This window comes from Microcaecilia unicolor, chromosome 2, assembly GCF_901765095.1.
Source record: "Microcaecilia unicolor chromosome 2, aMicUni1.1, whole genome shotgun sequence".
In the NCBI taxonomy this organism is placed as follows: domain Eukaryota; kingdom Metazoa; phylum Chordata; class Amphibia; order Gymnophiona; family Siphonopidae; genus Microcaecilia; species Microcaecilia unicolor.
This window is the reverse complement of record NC_044032.1, coordinates 73,496,154-73,514,378: the sequence shown is the minus strand read 5'-3', so window position 1 is coordinate 73,514,378 and position 18,225 is coordinate 73,496,154. Positions and strand designations below refer to the sequence as shown.

Below are 18,225 nucleotides of genomic sequence, written 5' to 3'. Positions count from 1 at the left end.
CAGGGTGTACCCCCGAAGTGCACACCCCTCTAGTTTTCTCAACCCCTCCCTTTGTGCACATACTCCAAGCTTATCCTTTCCTCCCCGAAATGCGCGATAGAGATATCCCCCCCCTCCAAAAAAAATCACAGGACAGATTTGATTTGTAATCTCATCTCTCTTCCCCTGTCATTGAATGGGGGGGGGGGGGGGGGGGGGTAACAGGGGGCAACGATTAACATGGGTGACATCTTCTTTGCCTCCCCTTGCTTTCCCTTTCCTCTTCTCTCCCTCCCCTGCTCCCCACTTACCAAATTTCAAATGAAAAATACCTTAACTGGTGAGAATCCCCAAGCCCTGCCTGCTGAAGAAATCTAGATTGCGAGCTAAGTACTGAAGAAGTGCCGCAATCAGCAGCAGCAATCTGAACCAGAGTCACTGCCCAATACACTCCTGTAAAACTGAACACACTTCTTGTGCTTTGCATCTGCTGGCACGTTTCTTCAGTTCTCAGCTGATTTCAGAATTCTTCAGCTCGTGGGGCTTGAGGATCTCCACCAGTTACACAGTAATGGAGGGTCCCAGGCCTCCCCCATGACTATGCTGCTGTGGTAGTGGCAGCATTACGAGAGAAACATGAATTTTGGAAAGTACAGGCAGATCTCAGTGGAAAATATGTTTTAGTTTGTCACAGACTTGAGACTGGAAAGAAGATTTTATTTTCAGGACAATGATCCTAAGCAAAAAGCCGAAGAAACAATGGAACGTGACTCAGCAAGATAAAAGAACACTGCAACTGAGGTAATTTTTCCTGTCTCTTTTTGCATCAAGTGCTCTGCCAGATTTATTAAAAAAAAAAAGGGTAGAGGGGTTATGTGAAAGTATCTTTTATTAAGTCACACAACTTAATGAATGGAAACAACTCCAAAGAAAATATAAATACACCATAAGACAAACCAAAAGACTATACTACAAAGATGAAATTGGACCAAATTACAAGGACACACAAAAACTTTTCCAACTCGTGAATAAACTACTAGACACCACACCAGTCACGAATAACAGCAAAGACACACCAGGAGCTGAGAACCTCGCGAAATACTTCAAAGAGAAAATAGTACAACTGCGACTCAAAATACCTACCAGCCCCATCGAATACGCTGCACTCCTAGACTGTCTACACCCAAACCCTGGAGTATACCCAGCAGATAGGATTTGGAATGAATTTGAGATACTATCGGAAGATCTCATCTCCATAACGCTTAAAAGATTCACCAAATCTCATTGCAAACTAGATATATGCCCCAATAAACTTATGAAATCGGCCCCCCAATACTTCATAACAGATCTAACGAAACACGTGAATTTTATGCTACAAAATGGACTCTTCCCAAAGGAGAAAGGAAACATTCTACTCACCCCCATACCCAAAGATGCAAAGAAAAATGCAAGTGAATTAAACAACTGTAGACCAGTAGCATCCATTCCCTTAATAACAAAAATAACAGAAGGAATGGTAACCAAACAATTCACAGACTATCTAAACAAATTCTCAATACTATACGACTCCCAGTCAGGATTTCATTCTAATCACAGTACTGAAACAGTGTTAGTTACACTCATGACGAAATTCAAACAAACGATTGCAACCGGCAAGAATATATTACTTCTACAATTCGACATGTCAAGCGCCTTCGACATGGTAGATCATGGAATCCTACTACACATCCTTGAATACTTCGGCATCGGAGGCAATGTTCTTAACTGGTTTAAAGGATTCCTAACCACACGCTCATATCAAGTGACATCAAATTTGGTTACATCAGCCGCACGGACACCTGAATGTGGAGTTCCACAGGGATCTCCCCTTTCACCGACTATATTCAACCTAATGATGACACCCCTGGCCAAACTACTATCTAACCAAAACCTCAACCCATAAATTTACGCCGATGATGTAACGATCTACATCCCATTCAATCAAGACCTAAAAGAAATTTCCAATGACATCAACCAAAGTCTACATATCATGCACTCCTGGGCAGATGCCTTTCAGTTAAAACTCAACGCAGAAAAAACCCAATGCCTAGTACTTACCTCTCAACATAACACGAGCAAATTTACCACCATCATCAACACACCAAACTTAAACCTACCAATTTCGGATACCTTGAAAAACCTTGGAGTTATCATCGATCGGCACCTAACACTTGAGAATCACGTGAAAAACACAACCAAAAAGATGTTCCACTCAATGTGGAAATTAAAAAGAGTAAGACCATTCTTCCTGAGGACTGTCTTCCGTAATCTAGTACAATCATTAGTACTCAGTCATCTAGATTACTGCAACTCACTCTACGCTGGCTGCAAAGAGCAAATACTCAAAAAACTCCAAACAGCCCAAAACACGGCAGCCAGACTCATATTTGGGAAATCAAAATACGAGAGTGCAAAACCCCTACGAGAGAAGCAACACTGGCTCCCAAAGAACGCATATGTACCCTAGTACATAAAATCATCCATGGCGATGCCCCAGCCTATATGTCAGACCTGACAGACCTACCATCCAGGAATGCTAAAAAATCTTCTCGCACATTCCTTAATCTTCATTTCCCCAACTGTAAAGGTCTAAAGTACAAATTAATGCACGCATCAACCTTTTCTTATATAAGTGCGGAGTTCTGGAACGCATTGCCACGTAACCTGAAAGCGACCTATGAACTGACCAACTTCCATAAAGTACTAAAGACCCATCTCTTTGACAAGATATACCACAAAGACCAAAGCATGTGAAACTCTCACATATATCCAGAAATGTAAATTAATGCCTTCTGTTTTATTACTATCATGTATTCCATTACCATGCAACCCAAAATCCTTCTGTAACACCAAATGTCTACTCTCTTCTCATTTCCACTATCCGTGATGTATTGTAAGCCACATTGAGCCTGCAAAGAGGTGGGAAAATGTGGGATACAAATGCAAAAATTTCAAGGATGCTTCCAATGGACAACTGTGAAACAACACAAGAGAATTATGATAGTTTTTCATTAAATTCTCCCTCCCTTACAAACCAATCTCCCCCAACTACTCTAACCCCACTAATCTCACCCAGTATATCACAATCCTCCCCCATCCTTTGAAGAAATAGGTCCATTAAAGCTCCAAATTATTTAACAGGGAAAATTATACTTCCCAAATAAGGGTAAACAATACCCCTGCAGTTTCTACAGATATTCTTCTCCATGTGCAATAACTCATGCATCTGGTTACACCAAAGCATGAAGGTCAGCAATGTAACATGATGCAATGCTTAGCTATGAGTTACTTGCCTGTAGCAGGTATTCTCCGAGGACAGCAGACCAAGTATTCTTACATTTGGGTGAGAGCACTTGGCCTGCTGAAAACGTGGCTATTTCATAAGTTTTTGGGACCAAGACTTTTGGCATTGGTGAATTGGATTTTGGCACATTATTGGTGATTGCATATGACGAACCCAACAAGAAAGTGGAGAATTTTAAGCAGTTTACTGTGAGCAATCAGACAAAGATAAGTGCCATTAGTTCCTGTTTGAATCTTGAACCAGCGGTAATAGATTGGGATTTATTGAATGAACAGTAATTGGTGGAACAAATATCTCACAGTGCTGTGATGGTATGAACATATTTTACCCCTTTGTTGGGTATCACAAGTTCATTCTGAGCACTATTAATATTTATATATTAAAGACTATAGTGGAAACGTATAAACAATAAAGGCAGGTTTCTATTATATAGTAAGTGATCAGCGATAAAAACCTGAATGGTCCATTCAGTCTGCCCAATAGTCACAATCATTCTCAATTCAAGATTAAATCAACAATGAATGTGATATTATATACTAGATCATAGTCTTCCTTTGTTGTTTTTCGACATAGACAGCAGAAGTCCACCTGGCTCTGTCCTTATGTTCCAACTACTGGAGTTACCGTCAAAGCTAATTCCAGCCTATCCAAATCCGTCTTGTCATTTGCAGGACACAGACTGTAAAAGTCTGCCTGGCACTGTCCTCACCTTCCAAATTACTGGCGTTTCCGTCAAAGCTCTCTACAGCCCATCTTAAACCGGACTGCTATATGCAGGACTCCGAACGTACAAGCCAGCCCAGCACTGGCCAAAGCTGATACAGCCAAAGTTGACATCTAAGCACCACTTTTAACCTAGGCACTATTAAAATGTATTGTTGGTGGGTTTCTGAGTGGGGAGGGGCTCTTTACTGTTTAGGGGGGGGGGGAAGGTATATTTATTTAATCATTAATTAACTATACTTTTTCCCCCCTAGGCATTGAAGAACCCACCCTCACCAAGCAGTACATTATCTATTTTACCCAGGATTAGACAGCTGGGCTTGCATATGTTAGCACTGTGCTCTTGTGGGGCCACGGGGGAGTGCTGAGGCCTGAGGGGCATTAACAAAAGGCTGATCCTGATCCAGCAAGGGCACTGTAGAGGAGCTGTGACACTGGCAGCAGCCAGCAGGCTTTCCTGTGTGCCACTGCGGTGCCTTTGTGTGCATATGGGGGGGGGGGGGGGGGCAAGACAAGGCAGAGTGAAACTGGATGGTCAGACTTGGAGGGAGGGCAGTAGTTGTGTGAGGTGGGCATGTGCGTGGCACAACGCTATAACCACCAACGCAAGACGGACTTTTGGATCAGGACCCATACTTCTGTGCACAAAAAAAAAAGGCTGGTATTATAGGAGGAGAACCAGAGGAGAGTTTCCGGCTGCAGTGTGGGCTGCTTAATAGCATGTGGTTGAGCCGCAGCAGAAAGGCTGTGTACTCCCACTGATAACCTGCGACCCTAGATTACATCTCTCCCTATACAACCTAGCATCATTCTGACCACAGCCACCGCCTTGTCACACTACATAAGTACATAAGTATTGCCACACTGGGACAGACCAAAGGTCCATCAAGCCCAGCATCCTGTTTCCAACAGTGGTCAATCCAGGTCACAAATACCTGGCAAGATCCCAAAAAAATGCAATACATTTTATGCTGCTTATCCCAGAAATAAGCAGTGGATTTGACCCCAAATCAATTTAATAATGGTCTATGGACTTTTCCTTTAGGAAGCTGCCCAGACCTTTTTAAAACCCCGCTAATTAACTTCAGCCTGTCAAGTTTATTCAAGAGCCTCCTATGAGGAACCGTTTCAAAGTTTGCTCAAATGTAAGTAGATTACATCTAGCGCATGTCCTCGATCCAATTCAATCAGATTCATTTGGCATGATTTACCTTTGGTAAAACCATGTTGTCTTGGGTCTTGTAATCTATTGGATTCCAGGAAATTCATCATATTTTCTTTCAGCATCGCTTCCATTACTTTTCCAATAACCGAAGTGAAGCTTACCTGCCTGTAGTTTCCAGCTTCTTCTCTGTCACCACTTTTGTGGACCACATCCACTCTTCTCAAATCCCATGGAACCTCCCCTGTCTCCAAGGATTTATTAAACAAATCTTGTAAGACCCGCCAGAACCTCACTGAGCTCCCTCAATATCCTGGCATGGATCCTGTTCGATCCCATGGCGTTGTCCACCATTACAATTTCAAGTTGTTCATAAATACTTTCTTCCATGAATGGTGACATATCCACTCCATTCTCATATATACTTTTGACAGTCAATAGTGGTCCTTCTCTAGGATTTTCTTCTATGGCAAAGAACAGTATTTGTTTAGCACATTTGCTTTTTCCTCATCATTATCCACATAGCAGTTCACAGCATCTTTCAGTCTCACAATTCCATTTTTAGTCTTCCTCCTTTCACCAACATACCACAAAAATTCCTGTTGCCCCTCCTTACATTTCTAGCCATTTGTTCTTCCGCTTCTGCCAGATGTATCTCCCTCTTGACTTCTTTCATTGTCATCCGGTGTTCCTCTTCTTGAGTTTTTCTGTATTTCGAGAACAACTCTTTAGCAATTATTTTATCAGCCATTTGCTTGAAGAACCATATTGGTTTCCTTTTTCTCTTGCTTTTATTTACTCTCCTTACATAATGGTTAGTAGCCATATTTATAGCTCCTTTCAGCCTCGACACGCTGCCTTTCCACTTCTCATATATCCTCCCAGCCCATCAGCTCTTTCTTCAGGCATTCCCCCATTTTACTAATTTTTCTAGTGTATAAAGTATTGAATATACGGAGAAACCATATAATTGATTTACCTTTACGCAGTTTTAATATTTCATAAGTTTGCCTATGTATGGTTGTTCCACTATTTTGCTTTAACTAGGAGTTTTTATTGGTAGTTTTATGAATCTGTATTGTATTTTCTAGGGTTCGCCCTACTGATCTAGTACTAAAGACTTGACGCAGTCCTGCATTTCAGCGCCACTTGCGCTTGCTTCAAGAGTCAAACAATTTATTCAGACACAGATGTTGCAAAACATTTTTTTGCCTTGTCATTTTGCTTATCAGCTCTTTGGATGCTGAATTATTGGATGTTTTTGCCCTTATGTTTTGCAATTTGTCATCTGTGGCTGAACAAATTATTCTACTCCTGAAGCAGGCAGAAGTGGTGCCGAAACGTAGGACTGTGTGGAGTCTTTTGAGTCATTTTAGTTGTCATCCTTCAATAAACCACTAGTTTTGGAACTACATTGAACTGCCCCCTCCCTTGTTTTTGTTTCTGTGGATTGTTACTAGGGGAACAATTCTGCTCTCTTTTTTTGTTTTGACCTACCCTTTTCAACATATTATACAACAGTGGTCTCGAGATATAGCTGATCAGTATACACCTGGTGAATTTCGAGAGGGTGTATCGGGGGCCTCGGATTTCACTGAATGCGTTCTAGTTCGGGAAATCCAATATAAAGTGTTTCATCTTTATATGAGCCCTAGACGAGTGCATAAAATGTGGCACATCAGACTTGCGAGATGTCCTAAATGTGGACAGGATGGTACTTATATCTACTGTTAGTGATCCTGTCCAGATATTGCTCATTTTTGGGGCGGGTTTTAGGACCATTTAGAGTAACTATGCCCCAAATGTAGAAATTGTATTTATTGGACCTGGATGTCGACTTAATTGACTAGTAAGGAACAGGTAGTCTTCGTTCACAAATTCTGTTTGATGGTGAAATGGAGCATTCTGTTACAGTGGATCAGTGGCGTAGCCACAGGTGGGCCTGGGTGGGCTGGGGCCCACCCATTTAGTGCTCAGGCCCACCCAACAGTAGCACACATTTAGCGGTAGCTGATGGGGATCTCAAGCTCAGCCAGCTGAAGACTTCCCCCTGATGGTAACAAAAACGCTACTCTCCACGATACTGGCACCTGCACACGCTCAGTTTTCAGAGCATGCCTGCTGCATACTACCAAGGTGGAAAGAAGCACTTTCCCGCCAGCTGAAATTTTTTTTTTTGGTGGTGGTTGGGAGGGGGAAGAACACTTGGTGCCCACCCACTTCTTGCCTAGGCCCACCCAAAATTTGTTGTCTGGCTACGCCCCTGCAGTGGATACACCTTGGGCCTTCATCTTTGCAGCTCTGGAGGAATCAAATGCACCATTTGCTCTGGATGGAGTGCCTTTCCATTTTGTGGGCCAGTTGTAAAAAAATTGCCCAATTTATACAGATCTGGATCCCATTTTTGGATTCACTGACTGTTCGATTATGCTGTGGTCTGCTGAATGCTTTACAATACTGAATGTTGGAACTGAACGCCAACTTCTTAGTATCTTTTGAATATTGTTGCTGAAACTGGTAACTCACTGACTGGATTCTTTGTTAACTGCTTAAGGGTGGCAGGAAGTGGGATTGGGGAATAGTTCTTCTTGCAACTGTTGTTTACATGTGATAGTGTGACATTGTGTTTCTTTTCTTTGTTCGATAAAACTTAATAAAGATGATTAAAAATCGTCCATAGTACCTAAGATTGGAAGGTGTCCAATGTAATGCCAATTTTTAAAAAGGTTTTCAAGGGTGATCTGGGAAATCAGTGACCGGCAAGCCTAATGTCAGTGCTGGGCAAAACAGTGGAAACTATTATCCTATATAATAATTATTTTTGTTTTGTTACATTTGTACCCCGCGCTTTCCCACTCATGGCAGGCTCAATGCGGCTTACATGGGGAAATGGAGGGTTAATTGACTTGCCCAGAGTCACAAGGAGCTGCCTGTGCCTGAGGTGGTAATTGAACTCAGTTCCTCAGTTTCCCAGGACCAAAGTCCACCACCCTAACCACTAGGCCACTCCTCCACCAACGTTCTAATGTCTTGCCTGTGTCCGTGGCTCCTTCGGTGTTGCTGAGCTAGGCTCCGTAGCCAGGCTGACGTCACTCACAGCTGATCCCCCCCCCACACACACACACTGCCACGCGCAAATCTGGCATCAAACGGCCACCCATGTCCAGCGACCCTCCTCTCCCCCTGCCCCCCCTGCAGCCAGCCAAGCTGTGTAGTGAATTCTTCGGGGCAGGCAGGAAAGATCCCTAGTCCTGCCTGCCCGCTGCTGACGCTGGCCCTCACCCGCTGCCGGATCGCTGTTCAAAATGGCCGCCAAGACTTACAAGGGAGGACTCCAAAACTTCAACAGAAGTCTTGCGAGTCCGCCATTAGACATCTCGGCGGCCATTTTGAACAGCGATCCGGCAGTGGGGGAGGGGCCAGCAGCGGCCAGGGCAGGACCGGGGATCTTTCCTGCCTGCCCCGAAGAATTAACTACACAACCTGGTTGGCTGCGGGGACGGGGGGGGGGGACGGGGGGGGGGACAGGTGAGAGAGCAGGGTCGTTGCACATGGGTGGCTGCAGGGGGGGCAGGGGGAGAGGAGGGTCGCCGGACATGGGTGACTGCAGGGGGGCAGGGGAGAGAGGAGGGTCGCCGGACATGGGTGGCTGGAGGTTCACTGGACATGGGTGGCTGCAGGGGGGGGCAGGGGGAGAGGAGGGTCGCTGGACATGGGTGGCTGGAGGAGGGGGCAGCAGGGGAGAGGGAGGGGGGTCCTGAGACCAGAAAGGTGGGGGTGGAAGGGGGTCCTCAGACCATAAAGGGGGGGCCCTGAGAGGGGGGTGGGGGCGGAGCCTGAGAGAGGGGGTGGGGCACACACTCACTCTCTGTCACACACACACACTCTGTCTCTCTCATTCTCTCTCTGACACATACACTCCATCTCTCACACACACTCTCTCTCAAACATACACTCCGAGGAAAACCTTGCTAGCGCTCGTTTCATTTCTTAGAGAAATGGGCCTTTTTTACTAGTAAAGAATAAAATTATGGAACACATAGTAACATAGTAAGTGATGGCTGAAAAAGACCTGTACGGTCCATCCAGTTTGCCCAACAAGATAAACTCATATGTGCTACTTTATATGTATACCTGACCTTGATTTGTATCTGTCATTTTCAGGGCACAGACCGTAGAAGTCTGCCCAGCACTAGCCCCACCTCCAAACCACTAGCCCTACCTCCAAACCACCGGTGCTGCTACCCAATCTCTGCTAAGCTTATGAGGATTCATTTTTTCTGAACAGGATTCCTTTATGTTTATCCCACGATTTTTTGAATTCCGTTACCGTTTTCATCTCCACCACCTCCCTCGGGACGGCATTCCAAGTATCCCCCATTCTCTCTGTGAAAAAATATTTCCTGACATTTTTCTTGAGTCTGCCCCCCTTCAACCTCATTTCATGTCCTCTCGTTCTACCGCCTTCCCGTCTCCAGAAAAGGTTCATTTGCGGATTAATACCTTTCAAATATTTGAACGTCATCATATCTCCCTTGTTTCTTCTTTCCTCCAGGGTATACATGTTCAGGTCAGCAAGTCTCTCCTCATACATCTTGTAACACAAATCTCATACCGTTTTCGTAGCTTTTCTTTGCACCGCTTCAATTCTTTTTACATCCTTAGCAAGATACGGCCTCCAAAACTGAACACAATACTCCAGGTGGGGCCTCACCAACGACTTGTACAGGGGCATCAACACCTCCTTTCTTTTGCTGGTCACACCTCTCTCTATACAGCCTAGCAACCTTTTGGCTACGGCCTTCAGATCCTCAGATACTATCACTATCACATAGACAAACATGGTTTAAATGAGACAGAGTCAGCATGGATTCAGCCAAGGGAAGTCTTGCCTCATCAATTTGTTTCATTCCTTTGAAGGTATGAATAAAAGTGGTTAAAAGTGAGCCGATTGATGTAGTGTATCCAGATTTTCAGAAAGCTTTTGACAAAGTTCCTCATGAGAGACTCTTGAGAAAATTAAAAAGTCATGGAATAGGAAACAATGTTCTGTTGTTGATTAGGAATTGATTACTGGACAGAAAACAGAGGATAAGGTTAAATGGCCATTTCCCTCCATACAGGAAGGTGAATAGTGGAGTGCTACAGGGATCTGTACTGGGATTGGTGCTATTTAATATATTTATAAATGATCAGAATGTAGATGACACAAAACTATTCAAGGTTGTTAAAACACGTTTGGACTGTGAAAAATTTTGGAAGACCTTAGGAAATTGGAAGACTGGGCAACCAATGAAATTTAATGTAGACAAATGCAAAGTTATGCACATTCGGAAGAATAATCCAAATCATAGTTACCTGATGCTAGGGTCCACCTTGGGGGGTCAGCACCCAGGGAAAAGATCTAGGTGTCGTTGTAGACAATAAGCTGAAATCTTCTGACCAGTATGAGGCAGCGGCCAAAAAAGCAAACAGGATGCTACGAATTATTAGGAAAGGGATGGTAAAAAAAGACTAAGAATAATATAATACCTCACCTTGAGTATTGTGTTCAATTCTGGTCACCATATCTCAAAAAAAAAAAAAAAAAGATATAGTGGAATTAGAAAAGGTTCATAGAAGCGCAATAAAGATGATAAAGGGGATGGAACTCCTCTCATATGAGAAAAGGCTAAAGAGGTTAGGGCTCTTCAGCTTGTAAAAGAGATGGCTGAGGGGAGATATGATTGAGGTCTACAAAATCCTGAGTGGCATAGAATGAGTAGAAGTGAATCAATTTTTCACTCATTCAAAAAGTACGAAGACCGGGGAACACTCATTGAAACTACATGGAAATGTTTTAAAAATATATAGGAGGAAATATTTTTTCACTCAATGAATAGTTAAGCTCTGGAACTCGTTGCCAGAGGATGTGGTAAAAGCAGTTAGCGTATCTGGGCTTAAAAAGAGGTTTGGACAAGTTCCTGGAGGAAAAGTCCATAGTCTGCTATTGAGACAGACATGGGGAAGCCACTGCTTGCCCTGGGATTGGTAGCATGGAACGTTGTTACTATTTGGGTTTCTGCCAGGTACTTGTGACCTGATTGGCCACTGTTGGAAACAAGACACTGGGCCAAATGGACCACTGGTCTGACCCAGTATGGTTTTTCTTATGTTCTTAAATCATGCAGAAATATGTTCTCTGGGTCCCATGTTAAAAAGATGTGGATTCACAGACATGCGGAGCCTTGCATAAGTGTGATACTACCACTCTAGAAATCTCTTGAACTTTAAGAGCTTTGTATGTCTCTCACCATCTTGGGCTACTTTGGATGACATCAGCCATGTGTCAGGATATAATGTACTGCTTTTTCTTGAAGAAAGGAATTAAACAGAACTACCATTTTCATCCATTTAAGACATATAATAAACACCGGTATCTCTACAAATTTTGTATTAATAAGTCAGCCTCACTGAAACAGCAATGACAGGATTCTGTTTAACCAAAGACATGGAATTTAGAGAAATACATACATGAATGAATCCAGTGTATTTTTTATCTATTTCCACCAGCTGCTGGTCAGCTTTGTTCCGCATAGAGGGCTCTGGATCTGTTCCCATTGCTATTAAATATGGCACGCACTAAAACACAAAACAAGACAAAAAAACCCATAAAAATTAACTGCTAATCAACTTCATAGAAAATTAAGTTGTCATGTGTAATATAATATACTAGTAAAAAAGGCCCGTTTCTGAAGGCAAGGAAACGGGCCCTAGGCAGGCAATTTCTCCCCCCCCCTGCGCTACGGCCCCCTCGACCCCCCCCTTCCGGCGAAAACTGCCCCCCGCCGCCGTTATGGAATACCTGTGCTGTCGGGGGACCCAATCCCCCACAGCCGAAGTGCTGTTGTACCCTTCGCGTTGCTTCCTCAATCATCTTCTCTGGAAGTTCCTCTGCGTGTGTCAGACGCATGCAGAGAAACTTGCAGAGAAGATGATTGAGGAAGCAACGCGAAGGGCACAACAGCTCTTCGGCTGTCGGGGGTTTGGGTCCCCCGTCAGCACAGGTAGTCCACAACGGTGGTGGGGGGTGGCTTTCGGCGGGCCGGGGGTGTCGACAGGTTCGCGGAAGGGGGGTCGAGGGGGCCGTAGCGCGGGGGGGGGGGGGGGGGGGTGACAGATCATTCCGAGGCAGGGGGATGAGTAGGGAAACATGCTGCGCGTTTCCCTACTCCTCCCCTTGCCTTGGAATCAGCTGTCATGACGTCAGTGACATCAGTGCGTGTCTGCCTAGCAGACCACCTCCAGGGATCCACGGTCCCAAGCACAGAACGTTGGAGGTGAGAATTATTATTATATATATATATATATATATATATATATATATATATGCAATGGATGATGCAGACATTATATAATGTGAAAACTAACATACAGTTAAACACATATGTATGCATATATTTATGTGTTCAAGTATTTTATAAACATAAATCAGTAGTACCAGATTAAAAGCATTTTGAGAGAGATAATGATATAGGCTAGCCATCACCTTTAATAGCATCACAACATGTACTACATACAGACAGATTTATAACTCTATGGATAGTAAAAAGAAGTCTGACATGAATTTAGAAATATAAAGATGTGTCAGAAACTTAAATATCTGAACATTTTGGAAATATTTGTGATATGTACATATGTTGAGAGAATACAAGACACGTTGTACGTTGGGATCTAGCTTTGAATCACTGAAAGGAGTAGGAAAGGGTGCTGGGATATAGCTTTGAACATTCTTTATTCGCACAAGTGTTTCCAGTATATACTTTGGCTTGTACAGAAACTTACTGTGTTAAGCAAATTACTTCCTGTAGCAGGACAACTATTCTCATATGTGGGTGATGTCATCCATGGAGACCGGTGCGGAAATGATGCCAAGCATACTTTCCATTTAAGATCTTAAACCAGCACTCCCACTGTGCATGCACGGGTGCCTTCTTGCCTAACTCCCTACACGGGACCAGAAATTCTATAATATAGCAAAAAAAACTAAATTCAACGTCTAGGGGAAATGGGAGGATATGTGAAAATAATTGGCTTGCTGTCCTTGAAGAATACCTGCTACAGGTAAAAGTAACTTTGCTTTCTTGGAGAACAAGCATGCCATATTAATCTTACATATGGAAATCCTTAGCTACCACACTCACTGAAAACAACAACATGAGGATAAAAGGGACTCGCAACGTTGAGGCCAAGGTGGTCAACTAACCTGAAATTATATATACCACTAGTAAAAAAAGGCCCGTTTCTGGAGCCAATGAAACGGGCGCTAGCAAGGCTTTCCTGTGGCTCCCCCCCCCCACCCGTCGTCGATGTGGCTGAATTGCTCCGCCTCCGCCCTCAACGTCATAACGTTTGTCGCGAGGGCGGTGAATTGCTCCGCCTCCGCCGTCAACGTCATAACGTTTGACGCGAGGGACTGTGATTTTCGAGGCTTCAGAGCTTCGAACATACGAACCTTGGCTTCAGTGACGTCAGCAGCTAATAGAACGTTGAGGGTGAGTTTTATATAGATAGATGTTTGTGAAGGTGCAGACTGGAACAGAATAAAACAGGCCTAGGAGGGTGGAATTGAATTCTAGAACCCAAACAAATTCTGCAGATTTTCAGAAAGGTTTTGAAAAAGTTCCTCATGAGAGACTCCTGAGAAAATTAAAGAGTCATGGGATAGTAGGCAAGTTTTTTGGTATGGATCAGGAATTGGTTATTGGACAGAAAACAGAGGGTAGAGTTAAATGGTAATTTCTCTCAATGGAGGAGGGTGGCGTGCTGAAGGGATCTGTACTGGGACCGGTACTATTAAACATATTTATAAATGATATGGAAATCGGAACGAGTGATGTGATCAAATCTGCAGATGATACAAAACTATTCAAGGTTGCTAAAACACGTGTGGACTGTGAAATATTGCAGGAAGACCGTACGAAATTGGAAGACTGGGCATCCAAATGGCAGATGAAATTTAACGTGGACAAATGCAAGGTGATGCACATTGGAAAGAATAATCCGAATCATAGTTACCTGATGCTAGGGTCCATCTTGGGGGTCAGCGCTCAAGAAAAAAGATCTGGGTGGTGTTGTAGATAATTCACTGAAATCTTCTGTTCAGTGTGTGGCGGTGGTCAAAAAAGCAAATAGGATGCTAGGAATTATTAGGAAAGTGATGGTGAATAAGACTGAAAACAATATAATGCCTTTGTATCGCTCCATGATGTGCCTGCACCTTGAGTATTGCGTTCAGTTCTGGTCGCCATATCTCAAAAAAGATATAGCGGAATTAGAAAAGGTTCAAAGAAGAGAACCAAAATGATAAAGGGGATGGAACTCCTCTCGCATGAGGAAAGGCTAAAGAGGTTAGGGCTCTTCAGGTTGGAAAAGAGACGGATTAGAGGAGATATAATTGAGGTCTACAAAATCCTGAGTGGTGTAGAACGAGAAGAAGTAAATCGATTTTTCACTCATTCTAAAAGTACAAAGACTACGGGACACTCGAGGAAGTTACATGGAAATACTTTTAAAGCACACAGGAGGAAATACATTTTCACTCAACGAATAGTTAAGCTCTGGAAATAGCAGTTAGCGTATCTGGGTTTAAAAAAAATTTGGACAAATTCCTGGAGGAAAAGTCCACTGCCTGCTATTGAGGCAGACATGGGAAGCAACTACTTACCCTGGGACGTAGTATAGAGTGTTGCCACAATTTCTGCCAGTTTCTTGTGACCTGGCTTAGCCACTGTTTGGAAAACAGGATACTGGCCTAGATGGACCATTGGACTGACCCAGTATGGCTACTCTTATGTTTTTATGTCTGTCTAAACTGACTGTTGCGTCAGGTGCTCTGTCCAAGGCAGTAGTGGAATGTGAATATGTGGACTGAAGACCACGTTGCAGCCTTGAAAATCTTTTCAATGGAGACTGATCTTATGTGGGCTACCGAAGCAGCCATGGCTCTGACATTATGAGCCGTGACATGGTCCTCCAGAGTCAGCCCTGCCTGGGCATAAGTGAAAAAGATGTAGTCTACCAACCAAATTGAAACAGTGCATTTACCCATGGATACTCCTATCCTGTTGGAATCAAAAGAAACAAAAGTTGAGTGGGCTGTCTATAGGGCTTAGTCCACTCTAGGTAGAAGGCCAACGCTTGCTTGCAGACCAAGGTGTGCAGTGTGCTTTCGCAAGGATGGGCATGAGGTCTTGGGAAGAATGTTGGCAGGACAATTGACTGGTTAAGATGGAATTCTGACACAGGGAGGAACTTAGGGTGAGCTCAGAGAACTACACTCTACTATTACAGCCTGAAGCTCACTGACCCTGCGAGCTGAAGTAACTGCCACCAAAAACAAGATCTTCCAGGTCAAGTACTTCAGAGGACAGGAATCCAGTGGCTCAAAAGGAGCTTTCATCAGCTGGGAAAGGACGACGTTGAAGTCCTATGACACAGGTGGAGGTTTGACAGGGGGCTTTGACAAAAGCAAACCTCACATGAATTGAACAACTAGAGGCTGTCCAGAGATAGACTGAGGTGAATCCTTACAGAGCTGAGACCAGTGTCGGAGAGGTGCAGAAAGTGTTCAAGCAGGTCCTGTGTAAGGCACGAAAGAGGATCTAGGGCCTTGATCTCATACCAGACAGCAAACCTCCTACATCTTAAAGTATAACACCTCTTAGTAAAATCTTTCCTGGAAGCAAGTAAGGTCTTGGAGACGCCCTTTGGGAGATTCAAGGAGGCAAATTCTATGATCTCAACATCCAGGCCGTGAAGGCCAGAGACTGGAGGTTGGGTTTTATTTATTTAAATATTACACTATCCAGCCAGTCTAGGCGGGATACAAAAGTAAAACATACACAGTAAAAAATAAAAACAAACTTAACAAAACAAGACAATAAAATAAAAATGTAAAAACTGTTGTCCCCTATTACTTAGACATTGTAAAATACAGAAAACATTCTTAGCTGATTCAGGCCCTCGATTTGTATGATGAGAGTAAGAAAACAGTACAATCTCCATGGTTCTTCGGAAGATAACTCCAGAAGTGAGAACCATATCCGCCTGGAACAATACGGGGTAATCAGCATAGGTGCCCGGTATAAGAGGCTTGGGGAGGCTATGCCTCCCCAGCCACAGCAGGATGGATCAGCTGTTTCTATAGAAATGCTAAATAGTATTAGTAGTAGTTCTCCTGCCAGTCCTGCTGCTCTGGGGGGGGGGGTGGGGGGGTTAAATAGCAGCAGCTTCAGTGAAAGCTGTCTCTAGCCTTGTGTATAACCAGTTGTAATTTGATTATCTTACTGCTGGAAGAGCAGAGCAGGGGGGGTTGGCTGGAGGTGTCCTGGGTTGCCAGGGAGATATTTAACTAGGATCATGAATTCCTGCACATGAGCAGTTCACACTTGCACTGACCCCTGAAATTTTAAAAGTGTTAAATATAAGTTTTAAAAGTATTTGCATTAAATCTAATTGCAGAATTTAGGTGCTAGGAAGTGGGATTGGTATGCTATGTACTCAAATTTGCTCAAGCCATATGCAAATTAGTCCGTTTTTGGGAGGTTCTCATTTGCATATTTATGGGTAAAAATTGTTGGAAATGTTTACAGCCTTAATGTTAGGGCATGGCTCTGATCAAAAATGTGAACTTTGATCCAAAAACGAAGGGTTTAGCTAGTGTTTTTGACTAAAAATTCTCATTAGAGTGTCTGTATGTTAATCTGCATTCAAATAGAGCTCTCTGATTGGATGAGCAGCTCCTGTCAGAAAATCTGCCCGGGAACAGAGAGGAGAGAATCAATGGGTGGGTGGGTGTGGATGGCTGGAGGGGGGGCAGGGGAGAGGAGAGAATCAATGGGTGGGTAAGGATGGCTGGAGGGGGGGGGGGGCAGGGGAGCGAGGACAAGAAATGAAGAAAAACCCGAATCAAGATGGCGTCGTGAACGGATGTCGGGTTAGCCCGCTCCTGAGGTTTTCCACAGACGCGCTGCTGTAGCGGAATTTTCTCTAAACTATCGATGGGGAAGAGAAAAGGAAAGGTGGCGGTTCCTACCTCCGTGGTCCCGCAGACTATTTCCACCACTCACCAGACGACTCTGGACACTTTTGCGGTTGGCGTCCCTGGAACTCGGACACCCACTTCGATGAACTCAGCCCGGTTGAGAGCCGAGTGCAGCATTGAGGGAGTAACGCTCAGCCCTCCCTCTCACACTGCACCTCCGCGACCTGGAAGCGATTTGTTGCTCCTGGGGTCACAACGACTGGAACCATTGGAGAATTCTGGTTCTACAGAGGTTGTTGAGGGAGGACCCACGAGCACATCTACCCCGGACAGAGGAACAGCAATGCAGGACTCTCTTCGAGGATCTGCTAGAACTGACCGGGAGATCGAGGCCGTGAGTACTGGAGTTTTGAAAAGACCTGCAGTGGTTACAATGAATATATTGTGGGATGCTATCCAGGGAGTAAATAACAATCTACTTCTGCTGAATTCTTCTTTAAAAAATGAAATCACCGATATAAAGAAATCTAATCAATTAATGGCTGAACAAGTTCAAGAGCAGAATGTTAAGACTCAAAAAATTGAAGGACAGATTGAGAAATTACAAAATTTAACAGAGGCTTTAATTAAGGAACGAGAAATCCAGGATCGAAAATTGGAATACCTTGAGAATAATGGACGGAGGAGTAACTTGAGATTTTTGAATTTCCCCAAATCTCCTTTAATTAATGCATTGGATATGTTGAAAAAATATTTCAAAGATATACTGGGACTCTCAGAAGAGGGTTATCCCCCTATAACGAGAACCCAGTATATTACTGGGACATTTTCATTACCTAAAGACAAACCTCAGGCGTCTCCTACCATGGAATTGAACCTCACAGAATTCCTGGAGTCTTCTCTTGATTTAATTACCGAACGCACTACATTGCTGGTGACATTCGCACTTGAACTTGACCGCAATAACATCTTGCAGTTATATTTCAGGCATAT

The 18,225-nt window shown here is 43.7% G+C and overlaps 1 protein-coding gene across 1 annotated transcript in view; it reads right to left on the bottom strand.

The window, feature by feature from the left end:
- Positions 1 to 18,225, bottom strand: part of NIPBL (NIPBL cohesin loading factor) — a 1,064,356-nt gene that overhangs the window by 41,954 nt on the left and 1,004,177 nt on the right. Inside the window, 1 exon segment of the mRNA XM_030191924.1 lies at positions 11,721 to 11,828. Within this exon segment, the coding sequence (XP_030047784.1) occupies positions 11,721 to 11,828 (108 nt within the window).